Genomic DNA, 20,821 nt, shown 5'->3' with positions numbered 1-20,821 from the left:
TATAATAGTCAATTGAATTGTGATCCTTCTACACCACAGTCTCTTTTCTCACATGCCAATACTTTTATTCTTCACAGCTAACTAAATAAACAAGTTACTGCAAGTCTATCACACGTCCCATCGCTTCTCTTTCGTCTACAAAGTTACAATATTTTGGCAATCCCTAAATCTATTATTCTCTTTTCTGTTTCGGTGTCCTAGAGTAAATCTAGGATCGACCCAGTGAGCTCGCATCATATAGCTAATTGTGGGGTACGGATCTCGTCTTGGCAGCTACACAGTTATTCGACAAAATGGGACTCCCATAGCAATTGGAAGAAGCAAATGTATATTTCTAACTTTTTATCTTATATATTTTATGGCAATACGGGCCATAACAGAAACAAGAAAAATTAAATTGAAGCCATAGAGAAGTAATGTATATATTTAATATCCCATCACATTTGTCTTGCGTAGTTATGTCACTGAATTGCATATGTGCATCGGAAAATCCTCCATTAGCAGTATAATTAGCATTGCAGCAGCGGATTAAGGAGGTGTCCATTGTGTTTATTTATATTCAGCTTTTGCGTAAAGGAGCCATGCTCCGTAAATGGGATCGTGGTTTCTCTTCCGCATTTTGGAGACCGATAGTGAATAAATCTGCATCAGCGGCCTTCAGCAGTTGGTAGGAAAGACAAGAATTCTGACCAGAATCTCAATCTAGAGCCACCAATTTACCTTCCTCGCTCTGGAGGTGCTGTTCTGAAGAAGGCATAAAATGAAAGGGACACTGTCATTTTATCAAATTACTGGTAAATTTATTGCTGCCTGTAAAAATCCTATTGATGCCATCAGCTGCCACTATATCACTAGATGAGAGGAGAGATAGGGTATGTCTACACTATGGGATTATTCCGATTTTACATAAACCAGTTTAGTAAAACAGATTGTATAAAATCGAGTGCAAGCGGCCACACTAAGCACATTAATTCGGTGGTGTGCGTCCACGGTCCGAGGCTAGCATCGATTTCTGGAGCGTTGCACTGTGGGTAGCTATTCCTTAGCTATCCCATAGTTCCCGCACTCTCCCCCGCCCCTTGGAATTCTGGGTTGAGATCCCAGTGCCTGATGGGGAAAAAATCATTGTCGGGGGTGGTTCTGGGTAAATGTCATCAGTCACTCCTTCCTCTGGGAAAGCAACGGCAGACAATCATTTCACGCCCTTTTTCCCTGGATTGCCCTGGCAGATGCCATTAGCATGGCAACCATGAAGCCTGTTTTGCCTTTTGTCACTGTCACCGTATGTGTACTAGATGCCGCTGACAGAGGCGATTCAGCAGCGCTACACAGCAGCATTCATTTGCTTTTGCATGATAGCAGAGATGGTTATCAGCCATTCTGTACCATCTACCATGCCACTGTAAATTGGCAATGAGATAACGGTTACCAGTCCTTTTGTGCTGTACCATCTACTGTTGTCATAGGTGCCCCTGGCTGAGATCGGCCGGGGGTGCAAAAGACAAAAATGGGAATGACTCCCCGAGTCAATCCCTCCTTTTTGGTATCTAAAAATAGAATCAGTCCTGGCTAGAATATAGGGCAATTGTACTAGAGAACCAGTGTATCAGAGAACCAGAGAGCCCAGCTGCTCCTTGTCAGATCCCGCAGAAACGATGAGCTGTATGCCATTCATGTATGCCCCTGCAACAACCCCACCTGTTGATTCCCTCCTCCCCCAGCCTTCCTGGGCTACCATTGCAGTGTCCCCCCATTTGTGTGATGAAGTAATAAAGAATGCAGGAATAAGAAACAGAGGGGAAAGCAGCCTCCAGCTGCTATGATAGTCCAGACAGGACATTAAGCAGTGTGGGGGAGAGGAGCCCAGCATCCTGGTGCTATGATAGTCCAGGCAGTACAGAATCTTTTCTTTACACATGAAGGGCGGGGGCTGATGGAGCTCAACCCCCTGTTGCTATGATGAAGATGGTTACCAGCCGTTCTGTACCATATACTGGGAATGATCAGGAGTTTTTTACCCAGGTGCCCCCAGCCAACCTCACCTGAGCCCAGCCAGGAGCACTCACAGGCTGATGATGAGGATGGATACCAGTCCTTCTGCACTGCACCATCTGCCATAAGGCTGATGATGATGATGGATATCAGTCATATTGCACTATCTGCCATCAGTGCGGGGGAAAGAGGATACTGCAATTGAGTGCCGCAGCATCGCGTCTACCAGCAGCATTCAGTAGACATAGGGTGACATTTAAAAGAGTCAAGAGATGATTTTTTTTTCCTTTTATTTCTGGGGGGGGGGGATTGTGGGGGGGTAAATGGACGAGCTGTGCCCTGAACCACTGCGGACAATGTGTTTGACCCTACAGGCATTGGGAGCTCAGCCAAGAATGCAAATACTTTTCGGAGACTGCAGGAACTGTGGGATAGCTTGAGTCCTCAGTCCCCCCTCCCTCCCTCCAGGAGCGTCCATTTGATTCTTTGGCTTTCCGTTACGCTTGTCACGCAGCAGTGTGCTGAGTCCCTGCTGTGGCCTCTGTCTGGAGATTTTTAAAAAATGCTTTGGAATTTCATCTTCTGTAACGGAGCTCTGATAGAACAGATTTGTCTGCCCATACATCGATCACATCTGTACAGTCCATGCTGGAGCGCTTTTTGGATTTGGATTTCAGACTGCATCGCCACCCGTGCTGATCGGAGCTCCACACTCGGCAAACAGGAAATTATATTCAAAAGTTCCCGGGGCTTTTCCTGTCTACCTGGCCACTGCATCTGAGTTCAGATTGCTGTCCAGAGCGGTCACAGTGATGCACTGTGGGATACCGCCCGGAGGCCAATACCGTCAATTTGCGGCCACACTAACCCTAATCCGATATGGTAATACCGATATTAGCACTACTCCTCTCGTTAGGGAGAAGTACAGAAACCGGTTTAAAGAGCCCTTTATATCAATATAAAGGGCCTCTTAGAGTGGACAGGTGTGGCGTTAAATCGGTTTAACGGTCCTAAAATCGGTTTAAACATGTAGTGTAGACCAGGCCATAGTAAGAGTGGGACTTTTCAGACTGGAAAAGAGACTAATAAAGGGAGGCAGGAGGAATGACTGAAGTCTATAATATTATGACTGGTGTGGAGAAACCGAATAAGGAGGTGTTATTTACAAATTCTCATAACACAAGAAATGCAGGCACCAAATTAAATTAATAGGCAGCAGGTTTAAAACAAGCAAAAGGAAGTATTTCTTCAAATTCTTCACACAACAGACAGTCAACCTGTGGAACTCTTTGCCAGAGCATGTTGTGAAGGCCAATACCAGAACAGCATTTTAAAAAAAGAACTAGATAAGTTCATGGAGGATAGGTTCATGGCTCAGAGAGTCTGCGCAGAGACCAATATCACATTTTGATAAATGGACTTTTAGAGAGGAAAAGAACATAACATATAAAAAGGAATTAAGAACAAATATATTAGCTTGAACATCATACAAGAGGGAAAAAATGAATCAACTACAGAAAAGGCTTCCTAGGAAAAACATCTCTACACATTTATGGAAATAATATAAGTAATTTTCATAGGAGTAGAAACACACATATTCAAGCAAGGTATTAATACAAATGGAGTGAAATAAGCACTTACCTCCCTCACCGATTCTTTCTCCTCCTTTAACTGAGAGTTAATCTGAGAGTCAAAATTGGACCCTCCTGCAACGCTGGGGTCAGCGCGTAGAGATGGTAACAGCGGTCTGAGAAACTTAAATTCGCTGGTACCAGACCCAGTTGTCAAGCAAACTTCATAACAATAAGATTGAGGCAGAGTCCCAGTGCCGCTCGTCTCAGCAGGATTTGTGGGGAAGTTGCGGTCACTATAAAAGTTCCTGGACGATGGAACATACTGCTCTTGGAACTGCCTCGTCTTGTACAGCCGGATGGCGACAATCGTTACCAGAGAAACCAGAAAAAGGAATGAAATGAAAGACAAAGAAATGACTAGATACAGGGTTAATGTGTCCTGCTGCTCCTCCTCTTGTGGTACATCCAGTAACTGCATGTAGGCGTTTGAAAACCCATCCACCAGAAGCACATTAAGCGTCGAGGTGGTGGATCTGGGCGGCTCTCCGTTGTCTCTAACCAGGACGATAAGTTTCTGTTTCACAGAGTCCGGGCTCGTTATAGGCCTGCTGGTTTTTACTTCCCCGGTTTGGAGTCCCACAGCGAAGAGACTTGGGTCTGTGGCCTTGAGCAGCAGGTAGGAAAGCCAAGAATTCTGACCGGAGTCTCCATCCACAGCCACCACTTTTGTCACCAGGTAACCCGCCTCCGCCGATCTGGGAACCAGGTCATTAGCGGGGGCGCTGCTGTTCTTCAGTGGGTATAAAATGAAGGGGGCGTTGTCATTTTCGTCAATTATCACAACTCGGACAATGACTTCAGAGCTCAGTGGTGGGGACCTGCCATCCGCAGCTCTCACTGTAACCTGGAAATCCCTCGTTTGCTCATATTCCAGAGACTGCAGCGCGTACACGTTCCCGTTCTCGGAGTTTATGGAGATGGAGGAGGAGAAGGGGAGGTCACCGATGTTCCCAGGCGATGCCAAATAGGTCACGTTGGCATTCTGCTCTGTGTCTAGGTCAGCAGCACGGACATTTCCAATCAACAGGCCCGGGGGGTTGTTCTCCTTCAGGTACGTGACGTATGAACTATCATTAAACACGGGGGTTGTCATTAATAGCCGAGACCTGAACTCGGATGACCCTCACTGAGGTGAGCCTCGGAGTGCCCCGGTCTGTGGCTGTGATGGTTATGTTATACTCAGGCACTTTCTCTCGGTCCAGGGGCTTTTGTGTAACAAGCTCGTAATAATCCTTCAGAGTCGATTTTAAAGCAAAAGGGACATTGTCCTGAATGGAGCAGAGCATTCTGCCATTGTCCCCGGAGTCTCGGTTTCTCACACTGAACAGGGCCACCACTGTCTCAGGGGACGAGTCCTCGGGTATGGTGCTGGTGAGGGATGTCAGCGTCACTTCCGGGGTGTTGTCATTCGTGTCCTTGATTTCCACCAGGACTTTGCAGTGCGCAGATAAACCGCCGCCATCGGTGGCCTGAACTTCTATTTCATACATTGCTGCGTCTTCAAAATCAATTATCTCCAAAACAGTGATTTCGCCACAGAACAGATTTAGCTGAAATAACGTGAGGACTTTGTCAGGCACCTGCCCGAATGAATAGGTGATTTCTGCATTTGAACCTTGATCCAAATCACTGGCTACAACCTTAGTGACCAAAGTGTCCCGCGGACTATTTTCCATTAACTGCACCTTGTACACCGACTGACTAAACTGCGGGAAGTTATCGTTGCTGTCCAGCACATTAACGCGTATTCGGGCTGTGCCGGTTCTCTGTGGCAAGCCCCCATCGGCAGCTGTGAGAATCAGCATCAACTGCGCCTGTTCCTCCCGATCTAATTGTTTCTCTAATACCAGCTCCGCGTATTTACTGCCGCCCCCCCGGGAATGCGTATCCAGACTGAAGTGCTCATTGGAGCTGATTGCGTAACTCTGTACGCCGTTTGTTCCTATGTCTAAAACTTGGGCCCTTTCCAAATGGAAGCGGCTATTTACGGGGATCTATTCAGGTATTTTAAAAACTAATTCATTTTTAGAGAATTTAGGGGAATTGTCATTCACATCATCTATCTGCACCTCCAATCTGTACAGCTGCTGTGGATTTTCCAACACAATTTTGAATTGCAGCAAACACGGATCGCTCTGTCCGCACAGATCCTCACGGTCTATTTTCTCCTTTATTATCACATCCCTGGAGCGTGTGTTCAGCTCAAAATATTGCTTGCTGCTTTTAGAAACCAGCCGGGCACTGCGACCAGACAATTTCCCTACATCCAGTTTCAAATCCTTTGCAATATTAGCAACTAGGGACCCGCTTTTCTTCTCTTCGGGCACAGAATAGCGGATCATCTCACAGGCCCCCAGGGACACACACAGACATAGAAAGAAAGACAGAACTTGCCTTTTCCTGGAGCGATTCTCCATTCCGCCAGCCATTCCCGGGTCAGATCTGACACACAGGCCTCTCTGCAAAGCTGCTGCAGCCATTCCTATAGTGTGCTAGAGGGAAAACGATTTGTTCTCCAATATTGACTTTAATTGTAATTATTCAGCCGCCCTTTCCCTGTAATCCTCTGTCACCCGTTCCCGGCGCAGACCCCTTGCCGTTTGGATTCAGATATCTGAATGCAGCTTTCACTGTGTGTCGACGGAGTCCAAAAATCTGCATTTTCAGCACCGTCTTTACTAATATCGCCACCTTGTGGTTCAGCTAAAATAAGAAATCCCATGTTTACATTTTAAACTTACTATATGCAGTTATTAACTGCATAGCAAAGATTTCTCTATTAAATACAAATTGTGGTTATAATATTTTACAGTGAAAACTGTGAAATATTAAGGCAGATTTTTAATGATTAGAGGAGATAGAGAGTTGCAAAATAATATAATAGTCAATTGAATTGTGATCCTTCCACACCACAGTTTCTTTTCTCACATGCCAATACTTTTATTCTTCACAGCTTAATAAGTAAACAAGTTACTACAAGTCTGTCACACGTCCCATCGCTTCTCTTTCGTCTACAAGGTTACAATATTTTGGGAATCCCTAAATCTATCATTACGGTTTCCTAGAGTAAATCTAGGATCGACCCAGTGATTAAGCACGCTTCATATAGGTAATTGTGGAGAAGTGATCTCCTCCTGGCAGCTACACAATTATTCGACAAAATGGGTCTTCATTAGCAATTGGAAGACGCAAACTTATGTTTCTCCTGATTTTTGTATCTTTTATATTTTATGGCAATACGGGCCATAACAGAAACAAGAAAAATTAAATTGAAGCCATAGAGAAGTTTGTATATATTTAATATCCCATCCCATTCCTCTTGCGTAGTCATGTCATTGGATTGCATATGTGCATCGGAAAATCCTCCACTAGCAGTATAATTAGCATTGCAGCAGCGGATTGGGGAGGTGTCCATTGTCTTTAATAATATTTAGCTTTTGCTTAAAGAAGTCACGCTCCATAAATGGGATCATGGTTTCTCTTCCGCATTTTGGAATCGGACAGTGAATAAATCTGCATCAGTGCCCTTCAGCAGTTGGTAGGAAAGACAAGAATTCTGTCCAGAATCTCAGGGTACGTCTACACTACGGGATTATTCCGAATTTACATAAACCGGTTTTGCAAAACAGATTGTATAAAATCGAGTGCGCGCGGCCACACTAAACACATTAGATCGGTAGTGTGCGTCCATGGTCCGAGGCTAGCGTCGATTTCTGGAGCGTTGCACTGTGGGTAGCTATCCCGTAGCTATCCCATAGTTCCCGCAGCCTCCCCCGCCCCTTGGCATTTCCGGGTTGAGATCCCAGTGCCTGATGGGGCAAAAATCATTGTCGCGGGTGGTTCTGGGTACAGCCTCACCCCTCCCTCCCTGAAAGCAGCAGACAACCGTTTCACGCCTTTTTTGCTTGGTGAACTGTGCAGACGCCATAGCACAGCAAGCATGGACCCTGCTCAGCTCAATACCGCAATCGTGGATGTTTTAAACACCTCGCGCATTCTCGTGCAGTATATGGTGAACCAGGACCTTCAAACCGAGGTGAGGAGGAGGCGGATACGGCAGTGCGGCGATGACAGTGATGAGGACGTAGACACAGAATTCTCTCAAACCGCGGGCCCCGGAGCGTTGCAGATCCTGATGGTAATGGGGCAGATTCTATCCATTGAACACCGATTTTGGGCCCGGGAAACAAGCACTGACTGGTGGGACCGCATTGTGTTGCAGGTGTGGGACGATTCCCAGTGGCTGCGAAACTTTCGCATGCATAAGGGCACTTTCATGGAACTTTGTGACTTGCTTGCCCCTGCCCTGAAACACCATAATACCAAGATGAGAGCAGCCCTCAAAGTAGAGAAGCGAGTGGTGAAAGCCCTGTGGAAGCTTGCAACGCCAGACAGCTACCGGTCAGTTGGGAATCAATTTGGAGTTGGAAAATCTACTGTGGGGGCTGCTGTGATGCAAGAAGCCAAAGCAATCACTAAGCTGCTGCTACGAAAGGTTGTGACTCTGGGAAACGTGCAGGCCACAGTGGATGGCTTTGCTGCACTGGGATTCCTATCCCTATCTTGGCACCGCAGCGCCAGGGCACCCAGTACGTAAACCGGAAGGGGTACTTTTCAATGATGCTGCAAGCACTGGTGGATCACAAGGGACGTTTCACCAACATCCACGTGGGATGGCCAGGGAGGGTTCATGACGCTCGCGTATTCAGAAGCACTACTCTGTTTAAACGGCTGCAGCAAGGGAATTACTTTCCAGACCAGAAAATAACAGTTGGGGATGTTGAAATGCCTGTCGTTATCCTGGGGGACCCAGCCTACCCCTTGATGCCATGGCTCATGAAGCCATACACAGGCAGCCTGGACAGTGGTCAGGAGCTGTTCAATTACAGGCTGAGCAAGTGCAGAATGGTGGTGGAATGTGCATTTGGCCATTTAAAGGCGCGCTGGCGGACATTACTGACTCGCTCAGACCTCAGCCAAACCAATGTCCCCTATGTTATTGCTGCTTGCTGTATTCTCCACAATCTCTGTGAGAGTAAGGGGGAGACCTTTATGGCGGGGTGGGAGGCTGAGGCAAATCACCTGGCCGCTGATTACGCGCAGCCAGATACCAGGGAGATTAGAAGAGCACACCAGGAAGCGGTGCGCATCAGAGAAGCTTTGAAAATGAGCTTCATCAATGGCCAGGGTACAGTGTGACTGCTGTGCTTGTTGATGAACACCCAACCCTCTTGATTGACTCATTCTCTGTAAGCAACTCCCCCTCCCCCTTCGAGTACAGCTTACTTATGCAAATAAAGTCACTCTCGTTTAAAAATCATGAATTCTTTATTAATTCATTATAAAAAAGAGGGAGAGAATGAAGGGTGTGGTTTGGGAGGAGGATAGGAAGGATGGAGAAGGCCGTTAAAAAAATTTCACATTAACGACAGCCTTCTGGTTGGGCTGTCCACGGGGGTGGAGTGGGCGGGTGCACAGAGCCTCCCCGCACGCATTCTTTCACGTCTGGGTGAGGAGGATATGGAACATGGTGAGGGTTGAGGGTGGTTATACAGGGGCTGCAGCGGCACTCTGTGATCCTGCTGCCGTTCCTGAAGCTCCACCAGATGCCGGAGCAAGTCAGTTTGATCACGCAGCAGCCCCAGAGTTGCATCCCGCCACCGCTGATCTTCCTGCCGCCACCTCTGATTTTCCTGCCGGTCTTCCTGCCACAACCTCTCATCTCGGGTGTCTCTCCTGTCCTCACGTTCACTGGCATCTTTCCTGTAATTTGATACCACGTCCTTCCACTCATCCATTCAGATGAGCTCTTTCATTGCGTGTAACTTCCATAATATCCGAGAACATTTCATCTCTCGTCTTCTTTTTCCTCCGCCTTATCTGGGCTAGCCTTTGGGATGGAGGAGGGACGCTTGAAATATTTGCAGCTGCATGAGGGAGAGAAATATTTTAAAAGATACATTTTACAGAACAATGGTTATACTCTTTCACAGTGAACAACACTATTCACCTTACATAGCACATGTGATTTCCCTACAAGGTCGCATTTTTCATCTTAATAGTGAGTGCCTGCAGCTCTGGAGTTACAGATCTCACAGACACAGGTCCAGGCATCAGAATTCAACTTGCATGCGGCCATGGTAAGCCACTGTCTTTCGGCTTCTGCAGTGATTTACCCCTCCCCCCAATGCATGGCTAATACCACGCTAGCTCCCTGCTAATCAACACCCTTCCCACACACCCCACCCCCCACCCACTGCATGGCTGGTAGCTTGGGGAAGATCGCCGGTGACCAAACACAAAAAAGATCATCGGCATTTCACTCCTCCCCTCCCCCCGCTTGGCTACGTGCAGGAAAGGGTTTTTTTTAAGCTGCTGCAGTCCACGAACCCAGTAGGAAAATGGCCATCCCCCTTACTTAAATTCCTGATTTTTAACCAGGTTATCCTGAACGATATCACTTTGCTGAGGATCACACAGCGAGATAAAGAACGGATGCTTCTTGAATGCCAGCAATCACCGGGACCATACGCTGCTATGCCATGCTATGATACCTGATTACTTGCTACATGCATGGCGTGGTAAAGTGTCCTACCATGGTGGGCGGAACAAGGCTGCCTTGCCCAGAAACCTTCTGCAAAGGCTTCTGGAGTACCTACAGGAGCGCTTCATCGAGATGTCCCTGGAGTATTTCCTCTCAATCCCCGGACATGTTAACAAACTTTTCTAAGTAACTATACTGTCTGCGAATGCATCCCAAGTCCTCAGGGCAAATCAATCATTAAAAAACGCTTGCTTAAAAAACAATGTTTGCTATTTGCAAAGGTACACTCACCAGAGGTCCCTTCCATGGCATCATTGTCTGGGATAGTTGCTTGGGAGGGCTGGGAGGAGGGTAATTCCGTCAGGGTCAGAAAAAGCTCCTGGCTGCTGGGGCTCACGGAGTGCTGTGTGCTCTCTGCTAGGTCATCCTCCTCTTCTTCATCTTCATCTTCCCCGTCTGCATAATCCTCAGACATGGCAGAGATTACAACCCCCACCTCGGAATCCACGGTCAGGGGTGGGGTAGTTGTGGCGCAGCCCCCTAAAATTGCATGCAGCTCAGCATAGAAGCGGCATGTTTTTCGACCTGTCCCGGACCTTCCGTTTGCTTCTTTGGTTTTCTGGTAGGCTTGTCTGAGCTCCTTAACTTTCACTCTGCACTGCACTGAGTCCCTGCTGTGGCCTTTATCCGTCATAGCCTTAGAAATTCTTTCAAATACTTTTTCATTTCATCTTTTGGAACGCAGTTCTGTTAGCACTGAATCCTCTCCCCATATAGCGATCAGATCCAGTACCTCCCATGCAGTCCATGCTGGAGCTCTTTTTTGATTCTCAGGAGACTGCATTGTTACCTGTGCAGATGAGCTGTGTGTGGTCACCTGTGCTGATGAGCTCTCCACGCTGGGGAAGCAGGAAATGAATTTCAAAAGTTCGCGGGGCTTTTCCTGTCTACCTGGCCAGTGCATCCGAGTTCAGAATGCTGTCCAGAGCAGTCAGTGGTGCACTGTGGGATACCGCCTGGAGGCCAATACCGTCGATTTGCGGCCACACTAACCCTATTCCGATATGTAAATCCCGATATTAGCGCTACTCCTCTCGTCGGGGAGGAGTACAGAAACCGATTTAAAGAGCCATTAAAATCGATATAAGGTGCCTCCTAGTGTGGACGGGTGTGGCGTTAAATCGGTTTTACGCTCCTAAAACCGGTTTAAACGCCTAGTGTAGACCAGGCTTCAATCTAGAGCCACCAATTTACCTTCGTTGCTCTGCGAACCATATCATTATATGGGGGAGATGCTGTTATGAAGAAGGCATAAAAGGAAAGGGGCACTGTCATTTTAATCAAATTACTTGAACAATTACTTGCTGCCTGTAAAAATCCTATTGATGACATCAGCTGCCACTATATCACTAGATCAGACGGGAGATAGTAAGAGTGGGACTTTTCAGATTGGAAAAGAGACTAATAAAGGACGGGGGGGGGAATGAATGAAGTCTATAATATCCGACGAAGTGGGTATTCACCCACGAAAGCTCATGCTGCAAAATGTCTGTTAGTCAATAAGGTGCCACAGGATTCTTTGCTGCTTTTACAAATCCAGACTAACACAGCTACCCCTCTGATACGCTATAATATCATGACTGGTGTGGAGAAACCGAATAAGGAGGTGTTATTTACTACTTCTCATAACACAAGAAATGCAGGCACCAAATGAAATTAATAGGCAGCAGGTTTAAAACAAGCAAAAGGAAGTATTTCTTCAAATTCTTCACACAACGCACAGTCAACCTGTGGAACACTTTTTTTCTATAGGATGTTGTGAGGCCAAGACGAGAACAGCATAAAAAAAGAAAGAACTAGATAAGTTCATGGAGGATAGATCCATCAATGGCTATTAGCTAGGATGAGCATGGATGGTGTCCCCAACCTCTGTTTGCCAGAAACTGGGAATGAGTGATGGGGACGGATCACTGGATGATTACTTGTTCTGTTCATTCCCTCTGGACCACCGGCATTGGCCACTGACAGAAGACAGGATACTGAGCTTGATGGACCTTTGGTCTGACGCATCATGGCCATTCTTATGTATGCATATGATAGGGGTCTTTCATATCTGTATTGATTGCTATGGATTCATAGACTCCAGAAGCTGTAAATGATGTTCATTTTATAGAATAGCAGTACACATTGCCTCTTCCTTCTAAAGTACCCCCCTCATCAAAACCGCAGCCACTGCTAGCTGCTCATACTGCAAGGGTTTGATGGACAATAAGGTGAAGTCTACATTTTCCTTAGATCGGTGTTTTCCCCAGAAACTGAAGGGCGGGAGGGGGAAATCAAATTTACAGGGGGGGTTAAGGCCTTCCAGGAGGGCAAAGGTGCGCTGTATAGACCAACAATAAAAACGGAAACATATTTCACAACCATTTTATTAGATTTTACTCATGTTTTAAAATCATATAAATTAAAGTTGGCTCCTCAAGCCTATTGTGAAGCCTTACATATCTACATCCTTCCTGGTTTCTTGTAATTTTGCACAGCTCCATTAATTTTCTGTTTTTAATGTGGTTTGAGCACTTAGACCTGATAATCAGTGATTTCAGCTCTAGTGGTCACTTAAAACACACACACACACACACACACGACTCTCCATGTAGCCTAAAAACAGGTCAAATAGTGTTGTGACTCTTAGGCAGAGCCCACACCACCAAAGAAAACACCTGTCCCCTCCCTTTCTCTCTCCACTGAGATCTGGCATCCATTCTCTCTGCTTAGCAAGTGCAGTTCAGTTGAAAGTGTGACCAGTGCTTAATGTGTAATGAAAGATGTGTGAGGGATCAAGCAAGTTTTTTACTTTCATAATTGCTGTGGCAAGTCCATAGGTCCCAGTGCTCAGCCCTGGCACAAATTAAGCACTTAGGTCACCCTCCTCAGGACAGGTCAAATACACTTGTGCTGCCCTTTACTAATACAATAAAGATAACATTTCATTAGCCCCACATTCATTAAAAGTGATTTCTAACCCAACACCAGCCAAATCTGATCACTCTGGCAACACAGCTTGTCTGCTGGATACCGAGGCAGAATAGGTGTGTTCATATAAATACAGTCTGGCCCTGATGCCTTCCCCTCTCCACAGCCCTGCTCATCACTAGCTGTCAGAGGAGAACTCATTCAGACCTTACTTACAAATTATAATTTCAAATTATTAGGTTGGTCAACATCAATTAAACAAAGGTACCGAATCTGTCATAAAAAACTATAGATGTGTGAGGAAGTTGATCTTTCTTCATACTTTTCAAACCTTTTATGCTTTTTCATGTACAAGTATTTTAGTATCTGCTTTATCTGCTTTAAAGTGTGTATTCATTCTATTCAAATTTCCAACCAAGGATTAAATTGGCAACACCACATGTAAATAATGACCACTGTGGAGGAGGATGATGGGGAAATTTGGGGGAGGAGTTGGGAAATCCCTCCCTTAGATACTTCTATTTTACTTTAAAATTTCCCTAATCTCTGTCATTTCACCTTCATGCAGTAACCCTACAACTCGCACCTCATATAGATAACCTCCGAAAATACTACTGAAGAAACAAGGGCAAGTTCAGATTCTCTGTAAAATTTCAGATTCCATAGAGCCTCCTGCAGAACGCACTACCTAGGTCACATAATTCTACTACTATTGAGTTCTTGATAAATACAAAAACAATTACTTTTTAAATTTTCCTTTGACAACCTTCAGTCTTTCTTTGCAGAGCTCAGAGAGTCTGCACAGAGACCAATATCACGTTTTGATGAATGGCCTTTTAGCGACAAAAAGAACATAACATATACAAATGAATTAAGTACAAATATCTTAGCCTGAACATCATACAAGTGGAAAAAAATGAATCAACTACAGAAAAGGCTCCCTAAGAAAAAACATCTCTAGACAATTATGGAAATAATCTAAGTAATTTTCAGAGCAGTAGAAACAAACATATTCAAGCAAGGTATTGATGCAAATGGGGTGAAATAAGCACTCACCTCTCTCACCGATTCTTTCTCTTCCTTTAGCTGAGAGTTAATCTGAGAGTCAAAAATGGACCCTCCTGCAACGCTGGGGTCAGCGGGTAGAGAAGGTACCAGCGGCCTGAAAAATTTAAATTCGCTGGTACCAGACCCAGTTGTCAAGCAAACCTCATAACAATAACATTGAGGCAGAGTCCCAGTGCCGCTCGTCTCCGCAGGGTTTGTACGGAAGTTGCGGTCACTATAAAAGTTCCTGGACGACGGAACATACTGCTCTCGGCACTGCCTTGTCTTGTACAGCCGGATGGCAATAACCGTTACCACAGAAACTAGAAAAAGGAATGAAATGAAAGACAAGGAAATGACTAGATACAGGGTTAACGTGTCCTGCTGCTCCTCCTCTTGTGGTACATCCAGTAACTGCATGTAGGCGTCTGAAAACCCATCCACCAGAAGCACATTAAGCGTCGAGGTGGTGGATCTGGGCGGCTCTCCGTTGTCTCTAACCAGGACGATAAGTTTCTGTTTCACAGAGTCCGGGCTCGTTATAGGCCTGCTGGTTTTTACTTCCCCGGTTTGGAGTCCCACAGCGAAGAGACTTGGGTCTGTGGCCTTGAGCAGCTGGTAGGAAAGCCAAGAATTCTGACCGGAGTCTCCATCCACAGCCACCACCTTCGTCACCAGGTAACCCGCCTCCGCCGATCTGGGAACCAGGTCATTAGCGGGGGCGCTGCTGTTCTGCAGAGGGTATAAAATGAAGGGGGCGTTGTCATTTTCGTCAATTATCACAACTCGGACAATGACTTCAGAGCTCAGTGGCGGGGACCCGCCATCTGCAGCTCTCACTGTAACCTGGAAATCCCTCGTTTGCTCATAATCCAGAGACTGCAGCGCGTACACGTTCCCGTTCTCGGAGTTTATGGAGATGGAGGAGGAGAAGGGGAGGTCACCGATGTTACCAGGCAATGCCGAATACGTGACTTTGGCATTCTGCTCTGTGTCTAGGTCAGCAGCACGGACAGTTCCAATCAACAGGCCCGGGGGGTTGTTCTCCTTCAGGTACATGACGTATGAACTTTCATTAAACACAGGGGGGTTGTCATTAATATCCGACAGCTGAACTCGGATGATCCTCGCTGAGGTGAGCCTCGGAGTGCCCCGGTCTGTGGCTGTGATGGTTATGTTATACTCAGGCACTTTCTCTCGGTCCAGGGGCTTTTGTGTAACAAGCTCGTAATAATCCTTCAGAGTCGATTTTAAAGCAAATGGGACATTGTCCTGAATGGAGCAGAGCGTTCTGCCATTGTCCCCGGAGTCTCGGTCTCTCACACTGAACAGGGCCACCACTGTCTCAGGGGAGGAGTCCTCGGGTATGGTGCTGGTGAGGGATGTCAGCGTCACTTCCGGGGTATTGTCATTCGTGTCCTTGATTTCCACCACGACTTTGCAGTGCGCAGATAAACCGCCGCCATCGGTGGCCTGAATTTCTATTTCATACATTGCTGCGTCTTCAAAATCAATTATCTCCAAAACAGTGATTTCGCCAGTGAACGGATTTAGCTGAAATAACGTGAGGACTCTGTCAGGGACCTGCCCGAATGAATAGGTGATTTCTGCATTTGAACCTTGATCCAAATCACTGGCTTCAACCTTAGTGACCAAAGTACCTTTAGGACTATTTTCCATTAACTGCACCTTGTACACCGACTGACTAAACTGCGGGAAGTTATCGTTGCTGTCCAGCACATTAACGCGTATTCGGGCTGTGCCGGTTCTCTGGGGCAGGCCCCCATCGGCAGCTGTGAGAATCAGCATCAACTGCGCCTGTTCCTCCCGATCTAATTGTTTCTCTAATACCAGCTCCGCGTATTTACTGCCGTCCCCCCGGGAAAGCACATCCAGGCTGAAGTGCTCATTGGAGCTGATTGCGTAACTCTGGATGCCGTTTGTTCCTATGTCTGAATCTTGGGCCCTTTCCAAGGGGAAGCGGGTGTTTATGGGGATCTGTTCAGGCATTTTTAAAATAAAGTCATTTTTAGAGAATTTAGGATTATTGTCATTCACATCATCTATCTGCACCTCTATTCTGTACAGCTGCAGTGGATTTTCCAACACAATTTCGAATTGCAGCAAACACGGATCTCTCTGTCCGCACAGATCCTCACGGTCTATTTTCTCCTTTATTATCACATCCCCGGAGCGTGTGTTCAGCTCAAAATATTGCTTGCTGCTTTTAGAAATCAGCCGGACACTGCGACCAGACAATTTCCCTACATCCAGTTTCAAATCCTTTGCAATATTAGCTACTAGGGACCCGCTTTTCTTCTCTTCAGGCACAGAATAGCGGATCGCCTCACACGCCCCCAGGGACACACACAAACACAGAAAGAAAGACAGAACTTGCCTTTTCCAGGAGAGATTCTCTATTCCGCTGGCCATTCCCGGGTCAGATTTGAAACACAGGTCTCCCTGCAAAGCTGCTGCAGCCATTCATATGTTGTGCTGGAGGGAAAACGATTTGTCCGCCAATCTTGACTTTATTTGTAATTATTCAGCCGCCCTTTCCCTGTAATCCTTTGTCATCCGTTGCCGGCTGGATCCAGATGTCTGAGTGCAGCTTCCACGGAGTGCCGACGGAGTCCGAAAGGCTGCATTTTCTGCACCGTCTTTGCTAATATCGCCACCTCGTGGCTCAACTAAAATAAGACATGCTATGATGTTTACGTTTTAAACTTACTATGTGCAGTTATTAACTGCATAACAACGTTTTCTCTATGAAGTACAAATTGTGGTTATAACATTTCACACTGTGGAATATTAAGGTAGATTATTACTGATTGGAGGAGATAGAGAGTTGCAAAATTATATAATAGTCAAATGAATTGTGATTCTTCCACACTACAGTTTCTTCTCTCACACCCCAAATACTTTTATTTTTCACAGTTAACAAAGGGTATGTCTACACTACGGGATTATTCCCATTTTACAGAAACTGGTGTTTGGAAACAGATTGTATGACATCGAGTGCACGCGTCCACGCTAAGCACATTAATTCGGCAGTGTGCGTCCATGTACAGAGGCTAGCGTCGATTTCCAGAGTGTTGCACTGTGGGTAGCTATCCCATAGCTATCCCATAGTTCCCACAGTCTCCCTCGCCCATTGGAATTCTGGCTTGAGATCCCAGTGCCTGATGGGGTAAAAAACATTGTCGCAGGTGGTTCTGGGTACAGCCTCATCCTTCCCTCCATGAAAGCAATGGCATACAACTGTTTCACGCCTTTTTTCCTGGGTGAACTGTGCAGCCGCCATACCTCAGCAAGCATGGAGCCTGCTTAGCTCACGACAGCAGTCATGGACATTGTAAACACCTCATGCATTCTTGTGCAGTCTATGCTGAACCAGGACCTGCAAAACCAGGCGAGGAGGCGGCGGCTATGGCAGCGCGGTGACGAGAGTGATAAGGACATGGACACAGAATTCTCTCAAACCGTGGGCCCCTGCGCTTTGGAGATCATGCTGGTAATGGGGCAGGTTCATAGAACTTTGTGACTTGCTTTCCCCTGCCCTGAAACACCAGAATACCAAGATGAGAGCAGCCCTCACAGTTGAGAAGCAAGTGGTGATAGCCCTGTGGAAGCTTGCAACGCCAGACAGCTACCGGTCAGTCGGGAATCAATCTGAAGTGGGCAAATCTACTGTGGGGGCTGCTGTGATGCAAGTATCCAAAGCAATCACTAAGCTGCTGCTACAAAAGGTAGTGACTCTGGGAAATGTGCAGGTCAAAGTGGATGGCTTTGCTGCAATGAGATTCCCTACCTGTGGTGGGGTGATAGATGGAACCCATATCCCTATCTTGGCACCGGAACACCAGGGCACCCAGTACATAAACTGCAAGGGGTACTTTTCCATGGTGCTGCAAGCACTGGTGGATCACAAGGGACATTTCACCAACATCAACGTGGGATGGCTGGGAAGGGTTCATGACACTCGCATCTTCAGGAACACTACTCTGTTTATACAGCTGCAGCAAGGGAATTACTTCCCAGACCAGAAAATAACAGTTGGAGATGTTGAAATGCCTGTAGCTATCCTGGGTTACCCAGCCTACCCCTTGATGCCATGGCTCATGAAGCCATACACAGGCAACCTGGACAGTGGTTAGGAGCTGTTCAACTACAGGCTGAGCAAGTGCAGAATGGTGGTAGAATGTGCATTTGGACGTTTAAAGGGACGCTGGCGCACATTACTGACTCGCTCAGACCTCAGCCAAACCAATATCCCCATTGTTATTGCTGCTTGCTGTGTGCTCCACAATCTCTGTTGAGAGTAAGGGGGAGACCTTTATCGTGGGGTGGGAGGCTGAGGCAAATCACCTGGCCACTGATTACGCGCAGCCAGACACCAGGGCGATTAGAAGAGCACACCAGGAAGCGGTACGCATCAGAGATGTTTTGAAAACCAGTTTCATCTTGGGCCAGGGTACGGTGTGACTGTTGTGTTTGTTTCTCCTTGATGAAAACCTGCCCCCTTGATTGACTCATTCCCTGTAAGCAACGCACCCTCCCCCTTCAATTACAGCTTGCTTTCTAAGGAAATAAAGTCACTATCATTTAAAAATCATGTATTCTTTATTAATTCATTATAAAAAGAGGGAGAGAACTGACAAGGTAGCCCGGATGTGGTTTGAGAGGAGGATAGGAGGGAAGGAAAAGGCCACTAACATTTTTTCAAAATAATGACAGCCTTTTGGTTGGGCCGTTCACTGAGGTGGAGTGGGCAGGTGCATGGAGCCTCCCCCCATGCGTTCTTACACGTCTGGGTGAGGAGGCTATGGAACATGGTGAGGGGGGAGGGTGGTTATACAGGGGCTGCAGCGGCACTCTGTGATCCTGCTGCCGTTCTTAAAGCCAGATGCCGGAGCATGTCAGTTTCATCACGCAGCAGCCCCAGCGTTGCATCCCGCCACCGCTGATCTTCCTGCCGACACCTCTGATCTTCCTGCCGCCACCTCTCATCTCGAGCGTCCCTCCTATCCTCACGTTCACTGGCATATTTCCTGTAATTTGATACCACATCCTTCAGGGGTGGCTCTAGGATTTGCGCCACCCCAAGCAGCGCGGCACGCCGTGGGGGGCACTCTGGCAGTCACCGGTCCCACAGCTCCAGTGGACCTCCTGCAGACGTGCCTGCGGAGGGTCCACTCGTCCCGCGGCTCTGGTGGACCTCCCGCAGACACGTCAGGGCCCTGCACCCCAACTTCCTGTGATTCACTGTGACTCCCAGCCAGCCAGTAGACAAGAAGGTTTACTAGAGATGACAGGAACACAGTCCAAACCAGAGCTTGTAGGCACAAACAGGACCCCACAGCCAGGTCCTTCTGGGGGCTCCAAACTTGGGGGCTCCCTCCCCTAGCCCACTCCAAACTGAAAGTCTTACCCAGTCCCCCCCCACGGCTCCTCCTCCAGCCTTTGTCCGTTTCCTGGGCAAAGGTGTCACCTGGCCCAACCCCCCTCCTGGCTCAGGTTACAGGCTCAGGTATCCTTCCTCAAATAAAGTCACCCCCTGCTCTCCCATCCCCCATGCAGACAGTCCCAGCAAAACTAGAGGACATTCCCAGGTCAGTCCATCCCGCTCCCTACTGTGTCACAGCATGTAATAGGGGTTTTTCACATCAGTGTTGATTGCTATGGGTTCATAAGCTCCAGAAGCTGTAAATGATGGTGATTTCATAGGATTTAAGTAAACATTGCTTCTTCCTTCTACAAGTACCTCCAACTTTGTGAAACCGCAGTCACTGATAGCTACTCTCATTGCAAAGGGTTTGATGGAAAAATAAGGCGCAGTTTACATTTCCTTAAATAGTTCTATTTTACTTTAACGTTTCCCTGATCTCCATCATTTCACATTCGTGCAGGAACCCAGCATCTCACACCTCAGAGATTCACCGTCTGAAAACACTACTGAAGAAACAAGGGCACATGCACATTCTTTCTAAGATTTCAGATTCCACAGAGTGCTCTGCAGAGGGCTCTATCTAGGTCACATAGTTCCGCTGTTATTGAATTCTTGACAAATACATAAGCAATAACTTTTTAAATTTCCGTTGAGAAGCTTCAGCCTTGCTTTGCAAAGATCACAGACTCCGCACAGAGACCAGTATCACAGTTTGATATATGATTTTAGAGAGGAAAATAGCATAGGAGTACATGAAGAAAAGTACTTAAGTACAAATATATTAGCTTGAACATTATACAAGTGGAAAAGATGAATAAACTACAGAAAAAAATCCCTACAAAACTAGACATTTATTAAAGTAATCTGAGGCCTTGTCTACAAGACAGAGTTTTGTGCAAAAAGTTATGCCACTTTAATTAAATAGTTGTTGCATGTCCACACTACGCTCCTTGTGTCAGCAGAGCACATCCACAGTAGCAGCTCTTAAATGGACACAGGGAGCAGTGCACTGTGGGTAGCAACTATTCCACTGTGCAACTGGCCTCAGGGTGCTTTGTGAAGGGTTTGCATTGCCCCATGGAGCAGGTACAGTTTTACAGCATGCAGGTTTTAACCCCAGCATTCCATGGGCACCCTTTACTAGATTATCAGCAGCTTTTCAACTGAAGTGTGCAGGGTAGG

General features: G+C 46.7%; 1 protein-coding gene and 1 pseudogene across 11 annotated transcripts in view; both read right to left on the bottom strand.

Annotated features, from left to right (window-relative positions):
- Positions 1 to 20,821, bottom strand: part of LOC120369807 (protocadherin beta-16-like) — a 73,315-nt gene that overhangs the window by 12,980 nt on the left and 39,514 nt on the right. Inside the window, exons 1-2 of one of the 11 annotated variants that reach the window (XM_039483468.1) lie at positions 14,200 to 16,674; positions 6,088 to 6,329 (exon numbers count right to left, since the gene is read on the bottom strand). The exons of 8 other annotated variants lie outside the window; for them this stretch is intronic. In XM_039483468.1, coding sequence (XP_039339402.1) covers positions 6,168 to 6,329; positions 14,200 to 16,674 — 2,637 coding nt within the window. In that variant the 3' untranslated portion in view covers positions 6,088 to 6,167. Of the gene's footprint in view, positions 1 to 6,087; positions 6,330 to 14,199; positions 16,675 to 19,182; positions 19,242 to 20,821 lie in introns of those variants that run through there. 2 more of the 11 variants (XM_039483471.1, XM_039483478.1) reach the window with 2 other exon arrangements.
- Positions 647 to 6,106, bottom strand: LOC120369811 (annotated as a pseudogene).

The sequence above is a fragment of the Mauremys reevesii genome, linkage group 8 (assembly GCF_016161935.1).
Source record: "Mauremys reevesii isolate NIE-2019 linkage group 8, ASM1616193v1, whole genome shotgun sequence".
Lineage (NCBI taxonomy): Eukaryota > Metazoa > Chordata > Testudines > Geoemydidae > Mauremys > Mauremys reevesii.
This window is presented reverse-complemented; position numbering and strand designations above follow the sequence as displayed.